At 39.0% G+C, this 26375-nt stretch overlaps 5 protein-coding genes across 20 annotated transcripts in view; 4 read left to right on the top strand and 1 right to left on the bottom strand.

Annotated features, from left to right (window-relative positions):
* col23a1a (collagen type XXIII alpha 1 chain a) overlaps positions 1-3224 on the top strand; it is a 123419-nt gene extending 120195 nt beyond the window's left edge. For 6 of the 12 annotated variants that reach the window (XM_039814196.1, XM_039814194.1, XM_039814193.1 and 3 more), the window contains one exon: positions 582-3224. In XM_039814196.1, coding sequence (XP_039670130.1) covers positions 582-632 — 51 coding nt within the window. In that variant the 3' untranslated portion in view covers positions 633-3224. Of the gene's footprint in view, positions 1-95 lie in introns of all 12 variants that reach the window. The other 6 variants (XM_039814199.1, XM_039814203.1, XM_039814200.1 and 3 more) reach the window with 3 other exon arrangements.
* Positions 3225-5782: 2558 nt separating this feature from the next.
* On the top strand, positions 5783-9710 carry rack1 (receptor for activated C kinase 1). Its single transcript, XM_039814190.1, has 8 exons — positions 5783-6000; positions 6522-6693; positions 7619-7766; positions 8034-8129; positions 8352-8462; positions 8847-8987; positions 9235-9345; positions 9598-9710. The coding sequence occupies exons 1-8, from the start codon at positions 5892-5894 to the stop codon at positions 9661-9663; spliced, it is 954 nt and encodes a 317-aa protein (XP_039670124.1). The 5' UTR covers positions 5783-5891; the 3' UTR covers positions 9664-9710.
* Positions 9711-10043: 333 nt separating this feature from the next.
* Positions 10044-14815, top strand: nme5 (NME/NM23 family member 5). 2 transcript variants are annotated; one of them, XM_039814192.1, is made up of 5 exons: positions 10044-10467; positions 11749-11954; positions 14215-14315; positions 14411-14462; positions 14628-14815. In XM_039814192.1, exons 1-5 carry the CDS (start codon positions 10330-10332, stop codon positions 14647-14649), a joined length of 519 nt encoding a protein of 172 aa, XP_039670126.1. In that variant the 5' UTR covers positions 10044-10329; the 3' UTR covers positions 14650-14815. The 2 variants fall into 2 exon arrangements, with proteins under 2 accessions (XP_039670126.1, XP_039670125.1); XM_039814191.1 differs by having other exon boundaries at positions 10060-10467; positions 14411-14529.
* Positions 14816-16078: 1263 nt separating this feature from the next.
* On the top strand, positions 16079-19831 carry LOC120567277 (heterogeneous nuclear ribonucleoprotein A/B-like). Of its 3 annotated transcripts, none has more exons than XM_039814186.1 (9): positions 16079-16204; positions 16711-16946; positions 17354-17522; positions 17624-17782; positions 17873-18004; positions 18107-18197; positions 18345-18503; positions 18613-18698; positions 19126-19831. In XM_039814186.1, exons 2-8 carry the CDS (start codon positions 16726-16728, stop codon positions 18681-18683), a joined length of 1002 nt encoding a protein of 333 aa, XP_039670120.1. In that variant the 5' UTR covers positions 16079-16204; positions 16711-16725; the 3' UTR covers positions 18684-18698; positions 19126-19831. The 3 variants fall into 3 exon arrangements, with proteins under 3 accessions (XP_039670120.1, XP_039670122.1, XP_039670121.1); XM_039814187.1 differs by having other exon boundaries at positions 16140-16260; XM_039814188.1 differs by lacking the exon at positions 18613-18698.
* Positions 19832-20186: 355 nt separating this feature from the next.
* Positions 20187-24420, bottom strand: phykpl (5-phosphohydroxy-L-lysine phospho-lyase). Of its 2 annotated transcripts, XM_039814185.1 has the most exons (13): positions 24185-24420; positions 23950-24068; positions 23668-23827; positions 23503-23577; positions 23333-23420; positions 23133-23249; positions 22785-22867; positions 22467-22692; positions 21825-21979; positions 21204-21293; positions 20954-21087; positions 20727-20775; positions 20187-20373 (listed from the first exon to the last, which is right to left on the bottom strand). In XM_039814185.1, exons 1-12 carry the CDS (start codon positions 24295-24297, stop codon positions 20750-20752), a joined length of 1386 nt encoding a protein of 461 aa, XP_039670119.1. In that variant the 5' UTR covers positions 24298-24420; the 3' UTR covers positions 20187-20373; positions 20727-20749. The 2 variants fall into 2 exon arrangements, with proteins under 2 accessions (XP_039670119.1, XP_039670118.1); XM_039814184.1 differs by lacking the exon at positions 20727-20775.
* Positions 24421-26375: the final 1955 nt, after the last annotated feature.

Raw genomic sequence — 26375 nt, 5'->3', positions numbered from 1 at the left:
AAATGTAAAGCATGAGTATATGAGATGAATAATTATTTATGTTAAAATGTAATTGTATATGCTACTAATCAATCCCCACTATTCTTCTTTTGCAGTGATGACTAACCAGCAGCATGGAATCTGTACATATTGATATGGTATATATTGCAATTGTATACTACAACAACCCACTCCCTTTTTTCCTTTCTTTCATAAAACATTTTATATAATATATTGAGATTTTTTTTTTAACAAGGACATCTTTGAGTATGCAGTATTATGAAAACTTTTTTAAAACTCTAGAGATCCAGTGTTGTTGAGAATGCAGCTGTGGTTTTGAAGAGAAGAAACTGAACTGGCAGTTGGACTCCTACTTTAAAGGATAGTCCAGGTGACAGTGTTGGAGTGCCTTGACAGTCTAGCAGCCTTACTAAACAAAGCCTGACTTGCTGCCTGATTGTAATCATGAACGCTGTATGGATATAACAGTGTGCACTCACCCAGTCTCACGGATGCTTGGATGGATGGACAGATCTCTTTGGGAGTGGCAGATGGAGGAATGTGGGTCAGTACTCTCTTCTCCTCTCTCTGTTTTCTAAAAGGAGGAAAAGGTGAGACAGAAGCTCAAACGCAAGCGTCTCTCTCAGCCCTGAAGGGGTGCAGGAGCCTGGTGGAGAAAGGACACATAGACAGGCAGAGAGCACGACGGGCAGATGGGCCTTTATGAAGCAGAGCGAGCCATGTAATGCCTCAGTGTCATACCGAACACTCAGATCCTCTTTTATGGAAACTCTCCAGGAGGGGGCGACAGAGAAACCTGCATTTCCACATTCACCTGAGAAGAAATGATAGACCTGTGGCTGATTATGTTGCGCAATAGCTCGATAACCAGTCAAAGTTTTCTGGGAGTCATTGACGTCACTGACACATAAGGAAGGGTTTTCTGCACAGATACATTGAACAAGTTGTGGTTATCTCTTGTATGGCTCTTTGGTAAAGGTTTTCACTAATTCAATGCATGATCATAATGCACTGTGTTGTTAAGCATCCTGACAGCTTGTATGACTTGTGGTCCCTCATTGAAACCTCAAACAACATTAGATACATTTTCATTTGCCAATAAGCAGTCTGTAATAGTCTTTACATTTGTACAAGCCACTCCGAAAAGTCAGTAAGTCTACCTTTTAATGGCTTACACTTGTGACTTGTGTTGTTTTGTTTTCTTTTGTTATATTCTTACCTATTTTTGTCCAGTTACATGTTCCATTCCTGTGCATTACCATGTTTGTGGAATATATAGATAGCTAAACTTTGCCAGATTTGAAGGAACCCTTTACAGTATTCGTAATAAACCAGTGTTCCAGTTGCCCTGACAAATAATGATTACCTATCAAATTATTTTTCTTAGTATGTTTTCAGTGTAACTGAATCACTGATGAAGACATGTTTAATTACTGTTGCTAGTTTGCTCTGGACAACAGTGAGTTCTTGCTGCTGACTTAAATATGTGTTGTTTGTTTGATATTTTTAAATCAATATTAGGCATTTGGCCTGAAGGACTAACAGACTCAAGTATAAAATTTGAATCAAATGTATACAGAACCATTGTCTTTTCATAATTATTCATTTTTATTCAGCAGTACACCTTAGGATAATGGTTTATAAGTCACTTATTTTGCATTTTGTGTGTGCTTTTTTCAATTATCACACAATGTTTTAATCTTTACTTTAATTTTTATTTTACTATCAGATTACTTTTATTGGTGTGTTTTGGTCTTTGTAATACATTTTTCTCAGATGGAATAATTTCTTGGTGCTTAAATACTTTTATGTTTGAAACCTCTACTCTGCATATCCATATGCAAAACCCCACACATGCCCACAGTTACGCATGGATCATTGTTTAAAGGAATGTTGAACATAGAAAAAAAAAAATTGTACTTGGGTTTATTGATGTACTATGTTTAAATATTGGGCTACATGTATTTGATTACATTACATGGAATCGTCATTTGGTTCTGGATAGAAATACATACACATGAATGAAGTTTCTTAGTGGACATCTGTGTATTCTACATTGATATTAGTTGCACTTTTTGATCCAATATTAATAGCATTCAGTAATATATATTCTGGTTAATCACGAGGCACGACTGACTAGCAATCATTCACAACCTTTTCATTGTTAGAAATGAATATGAACCATCAGAATGTTTTATTGATTGATTATCTTTAGTCACCATCAACATACATTCTGCGAAACATTGCTAATTCCAATTCACTACAACACAAACATTGCAACACTTGCAAATGTACAGCAGGGTCAGTATTAGCGTAGTTTGAAGTACTTTTTAGTAAGTATGATTTTATAACAACTCATCAAATGAATACAAATGGATATGTGAAGGGTAAAAAAGTGAATATGGAATTTGCTTTCCCAATTGGGTAAATTGTTAGAGGGCAGTGAAGTACAAGGATAGGAGACACACAGTACATTGGTCATTCCTCTTTAAAATTAAACCTATCCACCAGCAGGCTGTTCCATAGTCATGATGTAGGCCACATATCCATGCAGTGGTAGTCCCTGTTAATTCTGAAATGACAGCTTTTATTTTTTAGAGTACACCTGCAAAGTGTAAAGTTTAATAACTGACATCACACAAAGGCGTTTCCATATCAGTGGGATTAATATGTTTTAACTTTTAGAAGGGTTCTGTAAGAAAGATCAGTACATTAGATACTGTAGTAAACCTATACTACACCACAATTTATGAAGTAATATTCTAGTAACATTTTCTATAAAACAAAAATCTGTAAATGAGAGTTGTATATCATTAAGCTAAAATAGAATAGCTGACATACAAACTTTATTTAAGAATCATAAAAAAAATGTATGTTGACTGAGAAGTTATATTGAAAGCAGAATGTTTTTAACTGTAGACCACACACTTCTGAGCAGTATTTCACTGGAAGCCGATGGATATCAGTCACTTAACATTATCAAATGTGTTTATTTCTTTTGCAGATTCCATCACTTTCAGTTTCAAGGCTTAATGGAGTCAGAAAATGGCACAGTGTCTGAATACAGATGGTGTTTTAGCAAGTCCTATATCACAGTATTAGCTTGACTTTGTGAGAATGTTTTGGTTGTGTATTTGGTTGTAAAAGAATTAAGCTATTTTTGTAATTGTTTAAAAATGTATAACGTGAAATCTGGTCAACTAAACGTAGACTGAAGTAACCTTTCCAGTTTCATGTTTTTTTTTGTCCATTAAATCATAATCATGTAAAATATTCAGTTTCATGCATTTAACATTATTATAACATCAAGGTGTTCTACCAACCCTACCTCATACTGAATGTATAAAAAAAATGCAATGACATAACGCATAGGCATGTAATTATTCAGAAAAGAAAAACGCATTTTATTATCCAATAAAGGAAATTAATTTGGTCAGAGAGAAGAAAAGAACACAGAAGCTGTACAAAACATGCACAAAGTAACACAATAGAGCCATACCATAAAAAGATCAGAACATATGATCCTGTAAGTTAAAGTAATTTAATACATATTTACACGAAGGTGCAAACAGTACAATCAGAGCCCAACACCATAATGGAAGGCTGCCCCAGGATTGTATGAACTCTAAATCCAGTGGACATGTTAGAGGCAGCAGCTTTCCTCACATCCTCAGACTTTTGAAAGACTGAAAGCAATCAGTGTTTCAATTGACAGTGAAAAATGAAGAGCCTTCCTACATTTCTAAAGTTAAACAATATCTCCAAATATGTGACACTTGCTACTCTAACCTAGCAGATTGAGCCTTTGGTCAAATAGTCTACAGCCGTAGCAGCTCTGTGAGGCACTCAGGGACAGCAGTGCTTTGAGCTAATGCTATAATGCTCACAATGATATCAACAATGATACTATGCTGATGTTTAGCAGGTAATATTTACCAGGCTCACCATTTTAGCATGTTAGCATGGTGACATTTATAATTAGCACTAAACATACTAGGCCTATAGGTAAAGTCATGGGATCACCAAAGTTATTTTATTTCATCCTTAGGGGAACATAGACCTGCTGTGTCCATACCAAATTGCATGGCAATCCATATAGCTGTTGAGCTATTTCATTAAAAAACAATATGTCAGTATCAGTAAATACTGAACTCAGAACTAACCAATGCAATGTTCAAATAAATCCAGAGAAAGTTGCCATGAAGTTTATCTGATGCATTATGCTGAATGTGTTGATGGATCCCAGCCACTTCCAGGTTGCTGTTGACCTCTGACACAACGCGGAAAGCTCCAAATCAAAAGAGCATTTTAACTAACTCTGCACAACACAGCACCAGTGGAAAGTTTCTTCTCATCCAAATGGAGTTGCCGGTGGTCTCAGTGTTTTTTTGGACCATCTGGCTCAAATATGCTTAAAGGACAGATAATGGTGTGTTACCCATTAGGCCAATGAAGTGTGCTCTTAATTTGACAGCTTTTATCAAACAAATACATAAACATTTTCACAAATAATTCTCAAATGTCCTCCATTTTTACAGATGAATGATCTCATTGTTTCTAAACAACACAAGTGGTTGCAGTTAATGGGGAAGGGAAAATTGGAACAAAGGCATACACCATTAACATCTGGCCCTTTTAGTTGCTTACAGCAACACTAAATTTCATGTTTTTAATTGTAAATAATAGCTAGTTTTTACAACATATGGCCTTATGTTTGGGGTGCAATGTTTGTGACTATTAAATTGATGCCACATATCTTAAAGTCATGCTTCATAATATGTTGAAACTGGAAGTTTTCTCCTCCCCAAGACAGTTCAAATAAAATGCTATGATTAATATTATTTACTGGCCAATTAATATTATTTTTGCCACATGAAAATTGTACCTTTGTAATGTAGAAATATATATAAATATTCTATCTATGAATTAATAACAAGACGTTCAGAATTTGGTATAAACGGTTTTATGTAAAAGATAGGCAAATTTGTTTTTAAACTTATTTTTTCAAGCACAACCTAAGTGCATATTGTTCCAAAAAGCCAATGAAAGTCTACAACTATATTTAAAAGTTTCCTAAAGATTCCATATCAGCACTAGCATCAGCAATCCATAACAAAGGAATCCTTAAACTAACTTATTATAAAAATCAAGTTAAAGAATGAATCAAATTTTCCATTTAGCCTACATGAAATGTGACATTTTCCCATAATGATGGTTCCTGATCTAAGTAAGGCAAGGCAAGGCATCTTTATTTATATAGCACATTTCAGCAACAGGGCAACTCAAAGTGCTTTATATAAAACATTAAAGAGCAGTTAATTGAAAACACAGCTAAAATAGAACAAGACAGGTATAAATAGACCTACAAAAATAAAAGTTACAGTGTAAGAAATCAACAATTACTTGATTGAAAAAATAAACCAGAACTTCTAGCCAACATGTGGGATATTGATAATCGTGAGACTCATTATTTGGACTTTTGTGGCTCTCATAAAATCTTGTGATGACCAGTCTAAAGCTGTAAGTGCTATAATGTAGGCCGGCTACATTAACATTTTTAATGAATGAGCATCCAGATTAAATGTGTAAAATGCAGTCATGGTTATCCATCAGATAACTCACTAATATATTTTCTTATATATTATTTTTTCTTTTTATATATTTTTCTTGTACCATACTTGAATAACGTTTTGTTAATATTGTTCGGTAAAAGCAGTATGAAGTCCACATTTCCCAGAATCCTTTGCGGGCTGTTCACCCCTCATAGTTTTTGCATCCGGGTCTATGCTTCCTTTTCCTCTGTGCACAGATGCGATGAGGACCTAGGTTTTTCTGGACCTCAGAAAAATCCGAATCCATCCTTGTAAAAGGCACCACCCAACCTCGCCAAAATGACCGAGCAGATGACAGTGAGGGGGACCCTTAAGGGGCACAGTGGATGGGTCACCCAGATCGCCACGACGCCCCAGTATCCCGACATGATTCTGTCCGCGTCCCGAGGTGAGGCTTCCTCCGCCGGCTTCGCCAACATGGCTAGGTTAGCATTAGCCAGCTAGTTGGTTTGCGGGTGTAACGTACCATAAATGGCAATACTGGTGTGAGTGACTCACAAAATATACAAAAGCAGCCACTAATGCATGTAATGTTTGTATACCGTTTTTTATGTCGACAGAATATGCTCAAACTTACGAGAAAGACGCCGGTTATCCAAGCTAGCTAACACTCAAGCGTAAACTGTAAATCAGCCTCAGAAACCCACAGTGAAAATGCGACACGTTTAATAACGTACGTGTAGTGTAAGTGTAGTTCTACGCTCAAATGTGTGGATCTGGCAACAGTCCGGTCATGAATAGAGTAGATTGAGCCTGCTGTTACTAACGTTAACTGCCTAAATGTTTGACAGCTTTCCTTGGAAATGCACTTGCACAACGAATCCCTGCATGGCCTTGTTAATATCGGCGGTTTACAAAATGAAATATGGACACTTGAATTAAACAATATCCTGGATGTTTGTTTTCCAGACAAGTCTATCATCATGTGGAAGCTGACCCGTGATGAAACCAACTATGGCATTCCCCAGCGCTCCTTGATGGGTCACTCTCACTTTGTTAGTGATGTGGTCATCTCCTCAGATGGACAGTTTGCCCTGTCCGGTGCCTGGGATGGGTGCCTCCGCCTGTGGGACCTCACCACGTAAGTGCAAGGAGTGGAAATCTCTTCAGTACTGGTCAGATCTTTGGGGTTTAAGGTGATAAGCTGTTTCCTCTACGTTTACTGTAGATTTGTTTGTGTCAATATAAAAGTTTGACAGGAAAGTTGGCTGCAAGGAATTCTGGATGCATGAAATTAGATCTGATGTTGGGTCTATAACTGGTGCATGAAACGAAGATCTCCATTTCTAGTACTAGTTTCTAAATTCAATAATTCAATGCCATCACAAACTTTATGTAATCAAGCCAGGTGACAAGTATGTTGTGAAACTTGAAACTCTTGACCTAGGCCTGGTTTAGCTTAGCCACAGGAATCACAAAAAATGATGACGAGTTACATTCAGTCAGCTTGGCTTCAATTAATTGTGAATCTCATAGCTAAGCTACATCAGGTCTTCGTCAAAGCTTTCTCCATACCATCAATGGGTCAAATCACTTTGGTTAACTTTTCAGCAAATTGATGGATCTCATAAGGACAGAGCAACTTAATTACAGTACATGTGACCTGCATGTGGGTTGGGCAATATTGCTAATTTTCTCTATTTAAAGTCAATCTTGCACCTTAACAATTATGCATTTATCCTTAAATGTTTTTACAAAAAGTTTGACACATAGATATCATCTACATGCCAGATTTATGGATTGAGAATGGTGCCAGTGACGCCATCTTTGAATAGTTTTTAACCCAAAAGATAATCATTACACTTGTACATTCTCCAGGATTACATTTTGTAATGTAAACACAGAAAACTGATTTTAAGAAAAGTTGGCTTGATTCTTAAATGTGTGTAGCTTTTGGACAAGTTCTTAATGGGTGTAGCGATATTAGACAAGCTTCCTCCTACTTAGGTGTCTTAAGATGTGCAACCATTTTGAGTTCTGAAGTGTTTGGTGTGGTGTTTCCCTAGTGGCCTCACCACCCGCCAATTTGTTGGACACACCAAGGATGTTCTGAGCGTGGCTTTTTCTGCTGATAATCGCCAGATTGTGTCTGGCTCCCGGGACAAGACCATCAAGCTATGGAACACTCTTGGAGTCTGCAAGTACACCATCCAGGTGAGTTGCCAACTCATGTTGATGTGTTGTGAGTAGCAGTCTCTTTGTGTTATTGGAACTAGAATTTAGTGGATTCAAGTACTGGTTAATGGCCTTGCACTTCTTTAAATTAGATTAAATCAAACACTACTTAAAACATCAGTGTTTTCCCCAAGTTGCTTGGATTTCATCTGGCTATTTAAAAAAACAAACAAACAAATCCCTAATGTTGGTTAACCAGAGACTCTTTGATTGAGAATATATTTATATGTACCTTCTAATTTGCAGGATGAAGGCCATTCTGAGTGGACATCTTGCGTGCGCTTCTCCCCCAACAGCAGCAACCCCATCATTGTCTCCTGCGGCTGGGACAAGATGGTCAAGGTACGTTGCTTTTCTGATACTCCTTAGCTTTTTGCCTTTGAGGTCTCTTGTTCTCTGTGGCTTAAAAATGGCCCTGAATGAAACTTTAGTAGTTTGTTTCCCCAGTGATATGGGAAAAATTTATGAATTTTGACCACCTCAGGCCGAGAGCACAACCCATATAGATTTATATGATCTTTATACTACAATAGTGGTGATATAGTCTTTGTCCTTTGCTCCTAGGTGTGGAACCTGGCCAACTGCAAGCTGAAGACCAACCACATTGGCCACACTGGCTTCCTGAACACAGTGACTGTCTCACCTGATGGCTCCCTGTGTGCATCTGGTGGAAGGGTATACAATACTTTATTATATATATATATATATATATATATATATATATATATATATATATATATATATGACTGCCACAGACTGTTTTTTGATCTTTCTCCACCATTCTGAACTTAATTAAAGTACCGATTTAAGTCAAGCTGCAGGTTTTAGCAGTGATGAAAACTTTCAATGCATCTGTTTAACATTGATGATAAAGAGGCTGTTTCTGAGTGTGACCTGCACTTGAAGGACTGTTTATTTGCCACCAACACAATGTTGGTGCTAAATAATTATAAACATTATGCAACAAACTCCCTAGTTAGCTGTTGAGCATCATGCAATTATCCTAAATTGACTATTTATAAATGTGGTTATTGAAGAGTATTTTCTCTTTCGATCTAGGATGGCCAGGCCATGCTGTGGGACCTGAATGAGGGCAAGCACCTCTACACCCTGGACAGTGGTGACACCATCAATGCCCTCTGCTTCAGCCCCAACCGTTACTGGCTGTGTGCCGCTACTGGCCCCAGTATCAAGATTTGGGTAAACTTCATCCTAAAAATCTCATGACCAGTATATGGTCCATTAAAGCTACAGTGCAAAGGGCAGTGATGAAACTTCAAATGCCAACTGTATTCTTTGATGATAAAGAGGCTGTTTCTGAGCTCTAACCTTGACCAATCTTTACTTTGTGTAATTAATTTTGGATGCATTTTCTTTCATTGATGTGATGCTACTTCTGAGCAGTTACTCAATGCACTGCCTCTGGTCTTTTCTTCTCTTCATGTAGGATCTGGAGGGCAAGATCATTGTGGATGAGCTGAGACAGGAAGTGATCAGCACAAACAGCAAGGCTGAACCCCCACAGTGTACTTCTCTGGCATGGTCTGCTGATGGACAGGTACAGCACACTCAGCTCTGTAGGACCTTTCCAGTACAGATGTCTGGCTTTCCCACTTATTGGTGGTTTAAGTGTTTACCCCCAGTGATTATACCCATTCACTTTTAACTCTGATGTCAAATGATGACAGTCCTGCAAATATGAGGGGAATTAAAAACAATCTATTTTTATATTAATTTGCCAATTATAGGTCTATAAAATTACAGAATGTGAGTAATCAATGTTCCTCTATCCCACTTTGTTTCTTTCCAGACCCTGTTTGCTGGCTACACTGACAACCTGATCAGAGTGTGGCAGGTCACTATTGGAACTCGATAAGAACTTTTCGTCGAAGCTACTTTGAATAAAAGACTGTTTGAAAATAATGTGTTCCGTCTTGGTTTCAACACAGTTTATCAGTGATTATAATACATAAAATAAGATGTTTATTACAGTGTAAAAAAAAATAAGTTTTACTTTATTTCACAAAACTTGTGTAACTGCAACAAGGACAATAATGCATTCCAAACCTCAACGCAATAATGACAAAAGTTTATTGAGGACACAGTACTTTTTTTGTCACTTGCTTTGCTCCAGCAATTAAATATTTAAAAGTTAGTGTAAAGAATGTACCCTCAATTATACACGCAAACTGGTATGTGAATAAATTTTGACTAAATGAACGTGTCATGCAAATAGTGAGAGATTTACCCATCAGTTGACCTGTTTGAATTGCCGTAGATTTGTAATGGTATCCTAGCAACCCAAACAGACATCAGAGTGGGTTAAACGGCAGCAGAGCAGCTCTAGCTACGTTTTTATATTTGTACTAACGTTACTTATTAAATTTACCGGCTAATGCTACACATAACGTTTAGTGTAACCCACTGTTAGTAATGTAACGTTAGAGCTAATTACTGTCGAACGTGAAGTTTAGTTGAAGAGACTCAAAACTATCGTAACATTATTAGCTAGCTAGCTAAATGCTACAAACGCTTGTGTTGCATGCCAGGGAAGATGGACCAAGCTTCTTATCCTCGCATCTATGTGGAAAGAACTCTGGCCCTTATTAAACCAGATGCCATCCACAAAGCTGAGGAGATTGAGGACGTTGTCCTCAAATCGGGCTTCATTATCCTGCAGGTTGGTTCAAATGTCCCAGAAAATAACAGCCGTGACATTTGGCGTATTAACATGAACGATGTGCGATCTTTAGGGTGTGTTGGATCGTGTTAGGAAGAGTTTGATCCAACTAATTATTTTTGAGGCAATAGTTTGTGTAATTATCTATTAGAAGTTGCCGTAAACAAGTAACGTTACGGCGGGTTTTTTCAATTGTGTGTAAATCCTGAATGATGGATGGCTGATTTGTCACGACGCTGAAGTTGGCTTCCGATTCACAGCTTGCGATCCGGCGGTTAAGGGGGAATTTAAGGACAACTTAAAGCTGAACTTAGCTTCCGATTCAGCAGGGCAACATCATTTACATTGCTGAGTGACTGATCCTCCGTTTTATGAACCTCGTACTGTATTGAAAGCGTGTAAGTCATTAAGGTAAATTATTAATTATGTCTAAAACAGACTTTTAGATTTGTGAAAGCTTTATTGTGTTTATGAGAACGCAATAAAGAGAGATTTTACTTTTTTTTTTTTCATATGTAGCTAGACCACATTAGACCAGATCCAAAACCACTAGCTATACCTAGACTTGTCAAATCTGGACCAAAATATCCCAGACAGGCTAAAGATTCTTAACAAAACAGTTTCAGATTTGTGAAAGCTTTATTCTATTTGTGAAATTGCAACGAAGGGAGAATTCACAGGTTGTTTTTTTTCATATGATGACAACTTTTGAACAAGGTTCACATTGAAAACCACTATACCTAGATTTATCAAATCTGGACTAAATGATAAATAGTGGTTTTGGATCTGGACCTGGTCCAATTTGGTCTACATATGAAGAAAAAAAATCGTGTTCTAAAAGTGTGTTTTAGACATAATTAATAATTTACCTTAATGACTTACAATACAGTAAGAGGTTCAAAAAACGGAGAATCAGTCACTCACCAATGTAAATTATGTTTTCAGCTTTAAGTTTACCTTAAATTTCCCCTTAACCGCCGAATCGGAAGCCAACTTCAGCGTCGTTGATTTGTCTCAGATGTCAGCACATACGTTGGCTTACGTGTGACAAGAAATTGCAGTCATTTACAGAAATGCAAAAGCTTTTTGATGCACTCATTATATAGTTTGTCCACCAGAGAGCGCTAACAATGTCCTGCTCAGCACATATGGTCACACTTTCTTAATAACCAAATGTAAGGGATCTTCTTTTTATATATATATATATATATATATATATTTCAAAAATCCAGAATCAGTTCACATTTCACAGAAGTGTCCAATACTTCATTCTTGTGGCAGAGGCGGAAGCTGCAGCTAAGTCCAGAGCAGTGCAGTGACTTCTACGCAGACCAATATGGAAAGCTTTTCTTTCCCAGCTTGACTGCCTTCATGAGCTCTGGCCCCATCATTGCCATGACTCTGGCCCGCGACAACGCCATCGCCCACTGGAAGTCCATCATAGGGCCTGTCAACAGCACCAAGGCCAGAGAAACTCATCCAGGGTGGTCAGTCTGTTAACTTTTAAGGTGTTGATTCAGTCTTTTGTTTTGTTGTCTGTTCCTTCTATGGCATTTTTTTTTTTTTTATATATATATAATGTATGTATTACAATTGTGGGCATTTTGACTAAATCACTGCCAAAAGGGCTAATGGAAAGTGGGGTGTATACACAAACCTGGCCTGTGATCTATCCCATGAAATCATACAACAGTAGATATGTCTTACTTACAAAACAGTCTGGCACTAATAAACAGACCTTCAGTATATAAAAAAAATATATATTATATATTATATATTATATATATATATATATAAATAACTACTATTCCTCTAACACAATTTAAGTTCTGTATGTGTCCCATATTTATTATTGTTTGAGCACATCCACATTAGGGTGTTACAATACTTGAATAGTTCTGTGATATTATGGCACCAATCCTTTGGTCAGACAGAGTCAGACAGGGAGTGCTGTGTGATGGACACATACTAAAGCGCTCATATTATGCTGTTTGGCTTTTTCCCTTTCCTTTATTGTGTTATATATCTTTTTTGTGCACGTTATAGGTTTACAAAGTGAAAAAGCCCAAAGTCCACCCCAAAGGGACTTACCATCTCCAACAGAAAACACTGTTCACAAACTGCTCCAAACAGCTCTATTGTAGTCCAGCCTTTACTTCCATTATAACGTGTGTCACTTTGTAACACACATTATAATGGCCGCCTAGCTGCTAGTGTGGCACGCCCTCATACTCTACTTCTGAATGGCTAGTAGTCCTTACCTAGGTACTGTGCATGTGCGACTCCCAACAGAGATTGAATAGAAGTGTGATGCCCACTCTGTAGTTAAAGTGATGGTTCGGAGTAATTTCACCCTAGGGTCCTTTGCACCATGATCTCGAGCCAAACACCCCCCCAGAAGCTTTTTTCACCTGGGTCGAACATTGGGAGCGTTAGCGTAGCGTAGCGTTAGCGTAGCGTTATCAGCTGAATAGCTTAGCGCAGAGGCTAATGGATCCGAAGTGTCTCTTAACATTACCCCACTAATAATGCCCGAAATGATACCAAACGTCTACAGTAGTACATATAGGTTATGCACTCATAAAACGATGGATTGTAAAATTTGTAAGTACACCAGAAGTTTATGTAAATAACACTTGCCTGCTCTTCAGCTCTATGCTGCTGCTGCTGCTGCTGTTACTACCGGGCAGTAAGAGTGCTTAGGGACATCTACAAATTACAACACCGAAAAGAGATGCAACAAAAATATTTATTAATTGAATGATTAAATAAGGTAATGTCTCCAAACTTACCTCAATTATTACTTGTCTCCTGCTAGTTATACTACAGCACTTACTTTAAAAAATTAGTTAAATTAAAAAATATTTTTGTTGCATCTCTTTTCGGTGTTGTAATTTGTAGATGTCCCTAAGCACTCGTCTTACAGCAGCAACAACAACAGCAGAGAGCAGAAGCCAGCAGGCAAGTGTTATTTACATAAACTTCTGGTGTACTTACAAACTTTACAATCCATCGCGTTTATGAGTGCATAACCTATATATACTAGTGTAGACCTTGTGGAATCATTTCGAGGATCATGTTAAGAATACTTCAGCGGCTAACGTATACTCTAGCTCCTAACTAACTCCCAGTGTTAGACCCAGGTGAAAAGGTAGCTCTGGGGGTGTTTGGCTCGAGAGGTCATGGCGAAAGGACCTAGGGAGGGGAAATAATCTCAATCACTTTAAAACAGAGAGCTCAACACACAGGGTGAAAAGAGGAGCTGCAGCAATGTGCAGTACGACAAAAAGATGGTGTTTTTTTGAAAATGAAACCATGTAAACCTTTTCTGATATAACCTCTAAATACAATCATGAACCTGAAAGTGAGCATAATATGAGCACTTTAAACAAAATAATAATGTTAGGTCAAACATATTCTTGACAGTAGATCCTCTATATGGTTTTGAAAAGGTACTCATAATATTCTCTGCGGTCTTGCTACTATGTATTAATTAAGCTTACAATGCAAAAGTTTGATCAAGCAGTAGTTTAGATATTTGCACATACATGTATAATTGATTGTAATTCTGGGCCCCAGCTTCGGCTTATCAGTACATAGGTCACCATGCCTTGTGAGTGCGATTCATCCTGCTTGGTATCATGATTGATTGTTTTTACCTAATATAGAGGGGTAAAGGTTTGCAGTCATGACAACCCTGGCAGAGATATTTATATGAATGTGTGATATGATGTATTTTCCCCCCAGCCTTAGAGCAAAATATGGCACTTCTGACCTTAAAAACGCACTCCATGGCAGCGAGTCGTTTCATGCGGCTGAAAGGGAGATCAAATTCATGTTCCCAAACTGTAAGTAATACACACAACCACACATACTGTTGTTCGTATAGAAATGTAGTATTGAACACTTATGATTGTGTACCCCACATGGTTTCTCTCTGCAGCTGTAATCGAGCCTTTTCCCTCAAGAGAAGCAACGGCAGAATACCTGAGCAGGTATGTAAACCCAACTTTGCTACGTGGACTCACTGAGCTCTGCAAGTACAAGCCACACAATCCCTGTGTAAGTATTTGATGCTCAATATTTGAAGATATACAGTTATTTATTAGCCAGGTATTTATTGCTGTTACTATATTATCCTGCACTTTTGTCTTCAATAGATTTGGCTTGCTGACTGGCTGATCAACAACAATCCAAACCAGCCTCAAATATGTGATGGAAGCATTCTGGAAGAAGCACAATAACAACAGACACAAAATGGGGCCCAATACATAATTTCAGACGTTATTTTTTAGACAAATGTATGCGTTCCGTACTATGATTAAACAAAATGTCTTTTCAGCACTAATCATCTGTTTTGTTTGCTTTCTGGTAAGTTTGGCCTATTTGTAAACCACTTGTTCTTCCTTTAACGCTTGTTCAAATGGCGGGACTTGATTCATAACCTAAAATGTATGCAATAAATCAAATATCTCAGATTTGTTTATTGTTAACGATGCGATCCCACCAGGTCTAACAAATCAATGTAGTAAATCAGCCATTGGGTTTAAAAGTGTTGATTTAGTGAGTATGATTGCACCAAATTAATTGGATGAGTTGCATGACCTGTGTTAAGTTGATAAAGTTGGACCAAACACTCATATGATAAGATGTTCTGGTGTACCATGCTTCGACCAGCTTCATCTCTTGGTGCTCCTCTGGAACTAGTTCGCAAACACAGAATCAGTTTGTAAAGGAATTACATAGACATGGCTGTCTAACAAATATGTTACTGAATGAACAAAGGGACTTCACTCGGTCAAATGAGCATTAAGGTATTTTATTCAGGGGGCTTTAGAGCAATTTGCATGTTAATTTACAGATTATGTAGGAAAATAATCTCAATGACCATTGCAAGACTAGTATTGTGTATTTTGATAGTTCTCCAGCAATCAAAGATTAAATTATATATATACATATATATATATATATATATATAATATAAATAATTATTTTAATGATTATGTGGCTTTAATCAGTATCTAAATGCATTTTGACTATAGGTTACTTGGTCTGTATGTAGCCTATGATGACTATGACTGTAGCTTTGTGTGTACAGTATGTGGTTCCTAACTCATTGTGTAGACAGAGGGCTTCTGGTAATTGGTTGTATATAAACTTAATAAAATAGTGTCCATTGTGAATGTGAATATAGTCCCAGGCAAAAAAAGCATCTTTATATGTGTACACACATAAAAGGCTTGGTGACAGCTTTCTATGAGTTAATCTATCATTAATGTTCATACAGAGATACTAAGATCTACATTTTGGACATTTTTCACATACCGTCCTTTTCACAAACCTGGACTGGACTTGACTACAGTTGCATTGCCTTCATTTTTTGTCAGATTCAGAGTGAATATCAGTACAAGTCGGTCCAATTCTAAGAGTAACGCTTTGAAACATTATTCAATACTAGCAATTTTTTTTTAAATATGCCGTGAAAAAAATCTTTCTCATTAGACGCAGAAAGGCTAATCGGAGTTCCTTCCTGTGTGTTAAGGGCGTGAACAACTTCTGTAAAAAGAAATGGACGTGTATGTAATTGGTCGGTGCAATGAATGGCAGCAGTGACCATCCAATCAGATGGCTTCTCGGCAGAAATTGCGTTTTTTTCTGCCGGTTCTAGAAAACCAACCACGAGTTGTCGTCGTGTGGGAGAATCCATCTTGAAGAGAGCTCTCCGGTTGTGTGACCAGTAAGCAGGTTTTCCGTACTTCTTTAGCTTTGTTTTTTTCTCCATTATATTGTCACGTAAGTACTGTGGTTGTTGTAGTATTTTTTTGGTTGCTATTTTGGTAGATGTAATAGCTGTAATTGCTAGAAAATATAGGCCTATAGTGCGGCTAGCACGGCCTTTGCATTACGTAACTGCGAATTTTAGTTGTAACGTTAGTCCGGGCTTGGTTTATCAGTGTGATGCAGATGGTTACAGTGTTTCTAATCGTTAGCTCTACCAGAAGTGTACTTTAGATGCTGGGTGGTTATTGTGTTGTTTAAGTAAACGCTACTCAGTTGCCATTTGCTGGCGCTGTGCAACAAAAACGGCTCTAAGAATGTATGGGACACGATCGTGCCGGGCAAAATGGTGGGAAATGCATGCATTGCCACCATGTAAATGGCGAAGCATGTAGGGCATGAGGGATTATAAACCCACCGTGATTTAGTTTAACTCGATGCATATTTTTTTCTTTTTGGGTTTAGGTATAATAGTGCAAAATGTCCGAGACAGAGCAACAGTATATGGAAACATCAGAAAACGGCCACGAAGTCGACGATGATTTTAACGGAGCCGAACACACCGAGGAGGGGAACGAGGAGAGCGCCGTGAATGACTGCGGAGAGGGAGAGGGCGCAGGCCCCGACGCCGACGGGAATTCGCAAAACGGTGGCTCAGAGGGCGGCCAGATCGACGCCAGCAAAGGCGAGGAGGATGCGGGGTGAGTTAAAAATGGTGTAATATCGACTTTTTAAAACAAGCACTCGTGGTTTGACATGTTTCTTTGTTCAACCGGCCTTTGTTGGCGCCATATGCAGAGCGGAGGGGGGGGATGGGCGCTTGTGCAGGGATCAAATCTAACATTTATTTGCTCACCACAGACTACTGATATGTCTGACGTATCGTTGCGATTATTAGTATATTGAATTAATGTTGTAAAATAGCATTTAGCTATAGCAACTGTAGCCTGCCTCCCTACGTCATTGGTACAACAGATGTTCTGGAACAGTGTGTACATTTACACCCCCCACTCCTGACCAACACCACCCCCACTGGGCCATATATGAAGTTGGAGACGCTGGCTGCCTGTAATGCTAAACATGTCCCCTTCCGTCTCTCTGTGCTCAGGAAAATGTTTGTTGGTGGTCTCAGCTGGGAGACGAGCAAGAAGGATCTTAAAGATTACTTCACTAAATTTGGCGAGGTGACGGATTGCACCATAAAGATGGACCAGCAGACAGGCCGGTCAAGAGGCTTCGGCTTCATTCTCTTTAAAGACGCAGCCAGTGTAGAAAAGGTGAGTGGGGAAGCAATTATGTTGAAGCCAAACTAACTGTGTTTTACAAGACTGGCAATTTTCAATGTTTTCCTGTTTTTTTTTGTTGGGTTTTTTTTTAGGTTCTTGAACAGAAGGAGCACAGGCTAGATGGCAGAGTGATTGACCCAAAGAAAGCCATGGCCATGAAGAAGGATCCAGTCAAGAAAATCTTTGTGGGAGGCCTTAACCCGGACACCTCAAAGGAAGTCATTCAAGAGTACTTTGGAACCTTTGGAGAGGTACGGGTATTCAACAGGGATTTCACGTTTATTTAGGAATTAAATGCTTAAGATGTTGGCTACTTCAAATTTTGTTTACCTCTTGTGTAGGTTGAGACCATTGAGCTTCCACAAGATCCAAAGACGGAAAAGAGGAGGGGATTTGTATTTATCACATATAAAGAAGAGACTCCTGTCAAGAAGGTTATGGAGAAGAAATACCACAATGTCGGTGGAAGCAAGGTATTGGCACATTCTGCATGCAGATGAAATTGGGTATGATATACTGTTTCGTAAAAAGTCATGTCACACTGCAATGTAATGTGCTCTTGTGTGGTGTTCCAGTGTGAAATTAAAATAGCCCAGCCCAAAGAGGTCTACCAGCAGCAGCAGTATGGCGCCCGTGGATACGGAGGACGCGGCAGGGGCCGTGGAGGTAAGCACCCTGTGTGTGTGTGTGTGTGTACCAGCAAGATCTTTATTTTAAACTATACTCAACTCTAGACTTTAAATTTGTGCCGAGTAACTGCCTGGGTCCTGTGTGCTGGAGAGTTGTGACAAAGGCCTCACCTGTTGTTTCTAGGCCAGGGCCAGAACTGGAATCAAGGTTACAACAACTACTGGAACCAACCTGGATACAACCAGAACTATGGCTACGGACAGCAAGGCTACGGATATGGCGGCTACGGCAACTATGACTACTCTGCTGGTTATTACGGCTATGGGGGTGGCTACGATTACAGTAAGCGATAAGTGCCCCCAGGGAACGAAAAAAGAATGAGAGAAACTTTATTTTCTTGGTCCTCCTTGTTGTACAGAAGAACTCAGTCCCTTTTTCTCTTGTCCTCCAGACCAGGGCAATACAAGCTATGGGAAAACTCCAAGACGTGGAGGCCACCAGAGTAGCTACAAGCCATACTGATCACACGTAGTGCAGGTATGCATTTTTGCATCATCCGTGGTAGTATGAGAACATAGCTGTAACCATTGGTGCCTTTTTGACCCCAAAGATCTCCATCTACTCTAAATCCATTCAAGCATTGTGGTGGGGTTAGGGTAGGCCGTGTTGTGGGGTCTGTGATCATTAAAGATGGATTCATTCCACCTGTCAGCCATCTTAAGATGCATCTCTACTACTTGATCAATAAGGGTTGAGTTGGTGGTGGTTGAGAACAGGAATAAGGACCGTTTCACCTTTCACCAGGTGCTAGGTGTAATAGTTAGCGGTTGTGCCCCCCCCCCCAAAGTGTGTCTGTCATTCACTGACCTGTCAAACTCATTCATGCACCTGTCTGTCTTTGTGTAATTGCATGCCATATTTGGTTTATTCTCAGTAACGTTAAGCACCGTGTTTTTCTCTTAAGGTCTAAAGTAAATAAGAAAAAGAGATCCATGGTCTGACCACAACCAACATGGGCTCTGGCTTTTCCTTTGGAGTTGGCAGAAATTTGGACTCATGCTCCATTTGTACAGATCAAGTGAGGAACTGGGGAAGCAAATGTCACTTTTCCACTTTTTATTTTATATTGTTTTGTGTCCATTTACATTTCCAGTGATGGAAGTGTTATTTTTACTGTACTTTTTGGTACCTTTTGAATCTAATGTATTGTATGGTTGTATTTTTACATGTCTACTGGATTTACAGATGAGCAGGAGCAAGAGCTTTTAAAGCTCACAAATAAAACAATTTCATTTTTTTCTTTTTCTTTTGGTGTTTGTAGATCTTTAGTTATTATTCTCCCGTGCTGAATGTTGGATGCGAGATGCATGGCTTCAGATGTGGGGTGAGGCAAAATAAGGGATTTAAACTAATCAATGGGTTCATTGTAAGCGTGTCAAGTGAATGTTTGCAGATGGCCTAGTAGACGAAGACAACCAGCATCTTTTTTTTTTTTTGGCTTTTAAGGAGATTCTTCCCCCATCATGTCTGCAATTTTAAGTGGCTTTACTAGTGTTATTCAACTGAACGCAAGCCTGTTAATGTAAGAGGGTACTCCCTCTCTCACTGGAAACTCATTCCTCTAGTGTCTTGGGCAAATTGGTAGAAATAAACTTTTGGATTATATTACACATGGATCCTTTTGTTATTATTTTGTAAAGTTAATGTTAAATGTTTTGTACTGTTAAATGGCTTGCTTGTTTTCGTCTCGAGTAATGTTAACATCCCTACGAATGCCTCTTGCTGCGGGAGAGGGCTTCACTACCTGCAGGATAAGTGGCTGAGTGTTAAGACCCATTCAACTAGATGTGAAACTGCGGTACTTGAGAGTATTTTTTATGAATGTGACCAGGAGTTAAAGATAGTGGTCTGGTAAGTGCTTATCTCAACCATACTGTGTATTGGAAACATGTTGCTGATCAGTGTTACAAGTTGGGACTAATTATTTCAAATATTGCTACTGTGGGTAAAAGAAAGCAAGAGTCATTTAAAAAAAAAAAACCTACTGTTTATTAGTTTCTTGATAAGTTTATTTTTGGGAGTCATTAGTGTCACATTAGCACCTTGTCATCTTTCAGGTGGTTTTGGTAACAATGTGCTGTAGCTGGCATCATTTAAATTTGTTGACCTCCAATAGGCTAGGTTTCATCAGTGAGGCGACTGCACTGAACACCTGGGGAACAAAAAAAAAAGTATGATAGACTTTAAGGTTGCATGGCTCTAGACTGACTGCCATTTAAATTGTACTGCCACTGATTGGATATTTCATGATTTAAGCTTTGATATAAAATGTACTAATGCAGATCAAGGCAGTTATTACGAGGCAGACTGATCAGTCCATTTCAAAAACGAGTCCCCACAGTGGTCAGTGTTGAGTGGAAGACGGCAACATGTTCTAAGTGAAATGAATGAACTTGTTTGATCTTTTGGAACCTCGAGTATAGACATTCCCATCTCTACCTCTGAACTTTATGAATGTGACCATGTCTGATGCAATTAAAAAGTTTTTCTACAGGTTTAACAAACCTTAGATGTCTTCCTTTTCCAGTTTAAATGTCACTGGCTTCCTTCTCGTCTGAGAACAAGACAATTGAATACGTTATTCTACACTTATAAATGTGTGGTATTAAGTCTTTATAGGCATCTGTCACAGTGTTCAGACTCTTATTACATTAAGTGTTTCGTGTTTGATAAGTAGATTCATATCTACAAACAATCCAAACAGCTGTAGACTAAATGTTTGTGTAACAAACCTGTGAGGATGCGGTCAATACATTGTACTGCCAGTTCTGCGTCCTCCATACTGAAACACATAGGAGGTTTAAACTTGACGACGTTTTCCCAGGGGCCATCTGTACTGACGCAGATTTGATCCTCCTCTTTTAACCTAATGTAAAAGGGACATTAGGTTGATTAAATCACAGACCACCCCTCAGGAGAGACGGTGTATACAAACTGTTAAATTATAACCATTAACTGCTATATTGCGCTCTACTCCGGTACCTCTTCACTACCCGTGCTGCTGTTTCTGTGGCTGGAGTCTTCTGATCCCTGTCTGAAACCAGCTCAAGACCCACAAACAGCCCTACACCTCTATAAACAAGAGAAAAACATATATGAACCCATGATTTAAGTTCATAGTGACCCATCTCAACATTGAATCAAGTAGTATGGAAGGTTGAAAAATGTCCCAATATTTTAAATAAATTCATTAGTATACAAGCTCTATCTCCCATGTAATGGCACTTTCTCTCAGAGGCCCTGCATGTCCACATACTTCTTAAGCCTGAGCACCCACTGTGAAAAAGAGTGCAGACCATTCTAATAGCATGAGTTATGAGTTGTTCCATTGCAATATTTGTAAGTCAGAAAGATGTCGGTCAAACACTTTCTCAGCTAAGAAGTGAAAACACCTCTGTGGATGTACCAAGAGGTCGTAAGAGCTTTAATTAGTGTTGACAGTAAAATGGTAGTATTAGGTGAAAACTTAATGTCAGACTCCTTGTCCATTAATGCTTTTCATCCTTTTAAAAATCTGATTTAATGCCATGGACTCTTGAGAATAGGATATAACTTGCCTTTATGAGTACGATAGCCTGAGTGCACTAGTCACTGAATCCTTACCTGACATCGCCAATTATTTGATGTTGTGTCTGTAGCTTTGTGAGCAAATCCTTAAGATGTGCTCCCACCCTTGTGGCGTTTCCTCTTAGGTCCTCTTTCTCTATCACATCAAGTACTGCCAGGCCAATTGCACAGGACACTGGATTCCCTCCAAACTGCATGAAGTTAAGAGACAAAACCAATAAATACATCTTGATATATGCATTAAATTACCCCGTGCTACCTCAAATTCTTGAAGAAAGATGTTTTTTCTCACATGCCTCCACGGTGAACAAAAAAGGCATGCAAGAAAAGAAATCTTTATGAATTCAAGGTATAAAAAGGATTATTTTGAGGGTGAATTCTAATTAATAATGTATGTTTTATCCAGCAGCATAGTGGTAAATTAAGAAGTGGCTTAACAACTTACCAACAGTCATCGAAAACTACTAAGTGATCAACATAACCACCACGAGAATAGGTTAAACACGGGGGAAAAATATTTCTTACCATTTACCTTAAAAGATAATATCTTTATGTAACCGACATCAGTTACTTAGAATTTTATTATTTATGTATTCCTTATTACAAAAAGTCAAAAGCTATAGATACCAACTTGAAGGAACATGCATTCATATTGTGTTGAGGCTACTGTATAGTCACCGTGTTGAAGTACTCCACTCCGTTGGCTGTGAAAGCTCCAGCTATCTCTACGGTGGTTGCCACACATGCCAGGGGATGCCCATTGCCCATCGGTTTACCCATGGTCACTATGTCGGGACAGAAACCCTCCCCCTGCAGCTGAAAAGCCCAGAAATGACTTCCCACACGACCAAAGCCTGTCTGCACCTCGTCTGCCACAAACACTCCACCAGCTGAGCGCACATATCTGTGCAGAATATAAGAGAGATGCCCCATGTCACCACTTCGTGTACATGTGGATGAGCAAAAACAGAACCTGAAAAATGAGTCCCCACTCACTCTGCAACTTTACTTGAGTATCCTTCGGGCAAGATTATTTGTCCTCCAACACTTGGCAATGATTCAGCAAAGAAGGCAGAGATCTAGGGGGAAAAGGTAGTAAGTAAGTTATATAAGTAAGGTTAAGTAAACTTTATTATCCCTGTGGGGGGGCAATTTGTTTTACAGCCAGCAGAGAATAAAAGACAACAGTTCATACACAGGACACACAACATAACATACAGTAAGTATAAATGGCATGCATTGGTCATGTTTATTACAGAATTATACATTCTCTGTATAACAAAACCTGTTATGAGTGTTACGGATTTTATTCAGGCTGCATGAAACTGATGTAGTGTACTGTACCTTACGACCTTTCCTGTGCACCTCCTCTATTAGGTCTTTCACAGTGTCAGCGTATGCTTGGCCAGGGTTGGGGTGATGCTCTCTGTATATGCCTCTGTAGGTGTCTGGTATGGGTGCCTAAGAGGATGAATCACATTCTTTCAGATAGGCAAAGTCCACTGTTGGTCAGCCATTTGTGTGATGATGGTAAATGTACCAACCACATGAACCCATTCTTTCTGTCCTGCCAGTTTCCGGAACTTGTAAGGACTAATGTCGATGAGGGACATTAGATGCCCATGGTACGCACTAGTATAAAAGGAGAGTTCGTTGTAATTCATAACCACGTGTTGTCAGAAGGGAATGTGTTGCAATAGAACAGAATGCTTACTGGTCAAGCACAATGACGTCCTGATGTTGGGTGTACTGCTGTGCCAAGCGTAGGGCAAGATCATTGGCCTCTGAACTATCAGAAGAACAGATGTAAAAATCACTGGAATGTTACTTAAGGAATACATTCTGTGTGTGTGTGTGTGTGTGGGGGTGTATGATTTACCCAGAGTTAACAAAGTAGAAGACACACAGTTTCTCAGGCAGGGTGGCAGCCAGGCGGTCTGCATACATGACTATGTTGTCGTGCAGGAATCGTGCATTTGTGTTCAGGAGGTCCATTTGTTCTGCTGCAGCTTTTGTAATGCTGGGGTGACAGTGGCCCACTACAAAAGAAAGTTTACTGTATGTTACTAACACATAAAACGTTCTGCCATTAGTAGACAACGAGTGTAATATACTGCGTTTTACAAGGTAATAAATGTGGACTATGCACTGGCTGTTTTACCATGATGAACGTTGCTGATGCAGTCCAGATAGCGCTTGCCATTTTCATCGAACAGGTATTGGCCTCTTGCTTTCATTATTTTCACAGGGTCGTCTGAATAAAATAGTCTACATGACTGCCTGTAATCGAAGAAATGACTAGGAGTCAAAAACGTTTTTGCACGCACTCACTGTACATATTACATAACATGTTTACCAACTAGCATCAAGAAAATCACACTGGTTCAGTTACATACCCGATTAATCTCTTCCTCATTGCGAGAGTTTCTTCTTTCCTGAGTTTTTCAAGCGCCATATTGGTTGAGACAATGAACGAAGAGCTACGACAGTCATCAAGAGTAAAATACATCCATATGGTAATTATGGGTTATGGAATTGCTTTGACAAGTCTAATACATATGGGTCTAATCATAGGGTCTAATACGTCCATGCATCCACCACGCATGCGTCCATTGTGGATTTGGGTTCTTCTTGTTTTGGTTTTACGGCGGTTGGCATCTAGCTTATTCGTGCATTACCGCCACCTTCTGCTCCGGAAGGTGGATCAGACAATTTTTTTTTATTGATCCCAAAAAAATGTGAAATAATGGTGTTGCAGCAGCAAAAATATCAGACACACAGCACACATACGGAGTATACATTAAATAATAGGAAACAATATACATTATTTAAAATATATACAATTTGGAAATAAAATGTACAACTGATTCAACAGACATAGATAAAGTTAATGTACAAGTTGGGGGTAAAAATGTACAAATGTTTCCCTAGTAAAGATAGGATGTAGATAAACCTATTGTGCAAGGTTGTGCAAGGTGCATTCAGTGCAGTTGTGATGTATATGAGTCTTATCTCACACTCAGTGATGAAGTGTTAAAAAGTTTAATTGCCTGTGGTAGGAATGATTTCCTGTAGCGGTCGGTGCGACATGGAAGCTGTCGGTGCTCCTCTGTTGGACCAGTGTGAGGTGGAGAGGGTGGTCGGGGTTATCCATGATAGATAACAGTTTGTTCAGTGACCTCCTCTCCACCACAGCTTCAAATGTGTCCTGTTTGCAGCCAATAACGGATTTAACAACCAATAGATTTACAATCTAAACCCCTTCACAAACACACACACACACAATTACATTTTATCCTCCATATTATCCATATCAGCAACATAGCACCCTATTCCTGTCTTTTCATCATATGCTTTTGAAAAATGTATGTCCTTTAGAAAAGCTAACAGTAGTCTTTTTTGGGATCGATTTTTTATTATTTTTTTAGCACCATTTATCATAAAGACATACAAAACAAATTCCACAATACGTGCCAGGTAATGTCAAGTGGTGCATAGAACAGATGAACACAAATTGAACAAGAACAAAAACCCTCTCCCACCCCCTACCCTCTGCGGTCTCGAGAAGAAAAAAAAACAGAAATCACACCTTGCCTAGTCGCGCTCCTCTAGTTCTTGTGGCGCTGAGGCCATTAGGTCTGATATTTGTGCTGCTGCGCTTTCCCATAGGCTGATAGTTGATGGTTTGGCTTTGTTAATCCTTGCTGTAGAGAGCTCAAGCATAACTATGTCTAGGAAATATGCTAACCACTGTTTTATACAAAGCGAGTGGGGGGGGGAGCCAGTTAACCAAATCTTCCTCTGTCTCTCAAGCAGGTGTAATTTAGAGTCATCATTAAGTAACAAAACAATCGGGTCAGTAGGGATTAGATATCCTATCACATCAGATATTATTGATGTTGTTTTATGCCAGATCTCATGCACCTGTTCACACTCCCAGACCATGTGCAGGAAAGTTCCAGTTTGTTTAGGATGACAGAATGTACAATAGGGAGTGGAAATGGCTTTCGAGATGTATCTCTTCTGAGGAGTCCAATATGTCCTATCTATGGCATATGTTGAAGTGGATATACTGGTGATTTGGGTTCTTGGAACAGTGGAAAATGTTGTCCCAAACTTCTCACAATTAATTGTGTTACCCTCAGGCACAGTTCCCATTTCTTTACTATTGGAAGTTCTCCTATGGATAGTTGCATCAGTTTAGCATAAATCTTGGACACTAATCCTCTCACAGGAAAATCAACAAACCATTTTATGACTGGGTGTGCCTCAAGACTGTTGCCCCATGGCACTCCATAACATTTTAGGGCTGATCTTAAGTGCAGATAAAAGTAGAAGGATGTCCTGGGGACCTCAAAACTAGCGCTCAGGTCTTCAAAACTCAACATACTAGAATAACTGGTCTAAAGTCTAAATTCCTCTGTCACTCCACTGCTTACAAGCTAAGGGTTTGTTACCAGACAGTAAGTGTGCATTGTGCTATTGGGGTATTCAAATGCCACCAAGTCTTATTGGTGTAGCATAGTTGCTCCTCCACCTGTTTAAAGTTGGTCAGTGTGTTGGTGATAATATGGGCAGCTAACAGTA

This window comes from Perca fluviatilis, chromosome 10 (genome assembly GCF_010015445.1).
Source record: "Perca fluviatilis chromosome 10, GENO_Pfluv_1.0, whole genome shotgun sequence".
Lineage (NCBI taxonomy): Eukaryota > Metazoa > Chordata > Actinopteri > Perciformes > Percidae > Perca > Perca fluviatilis.
This window is presented reverse-complemented; position numbering and strand designations above follow the sequence as displayed.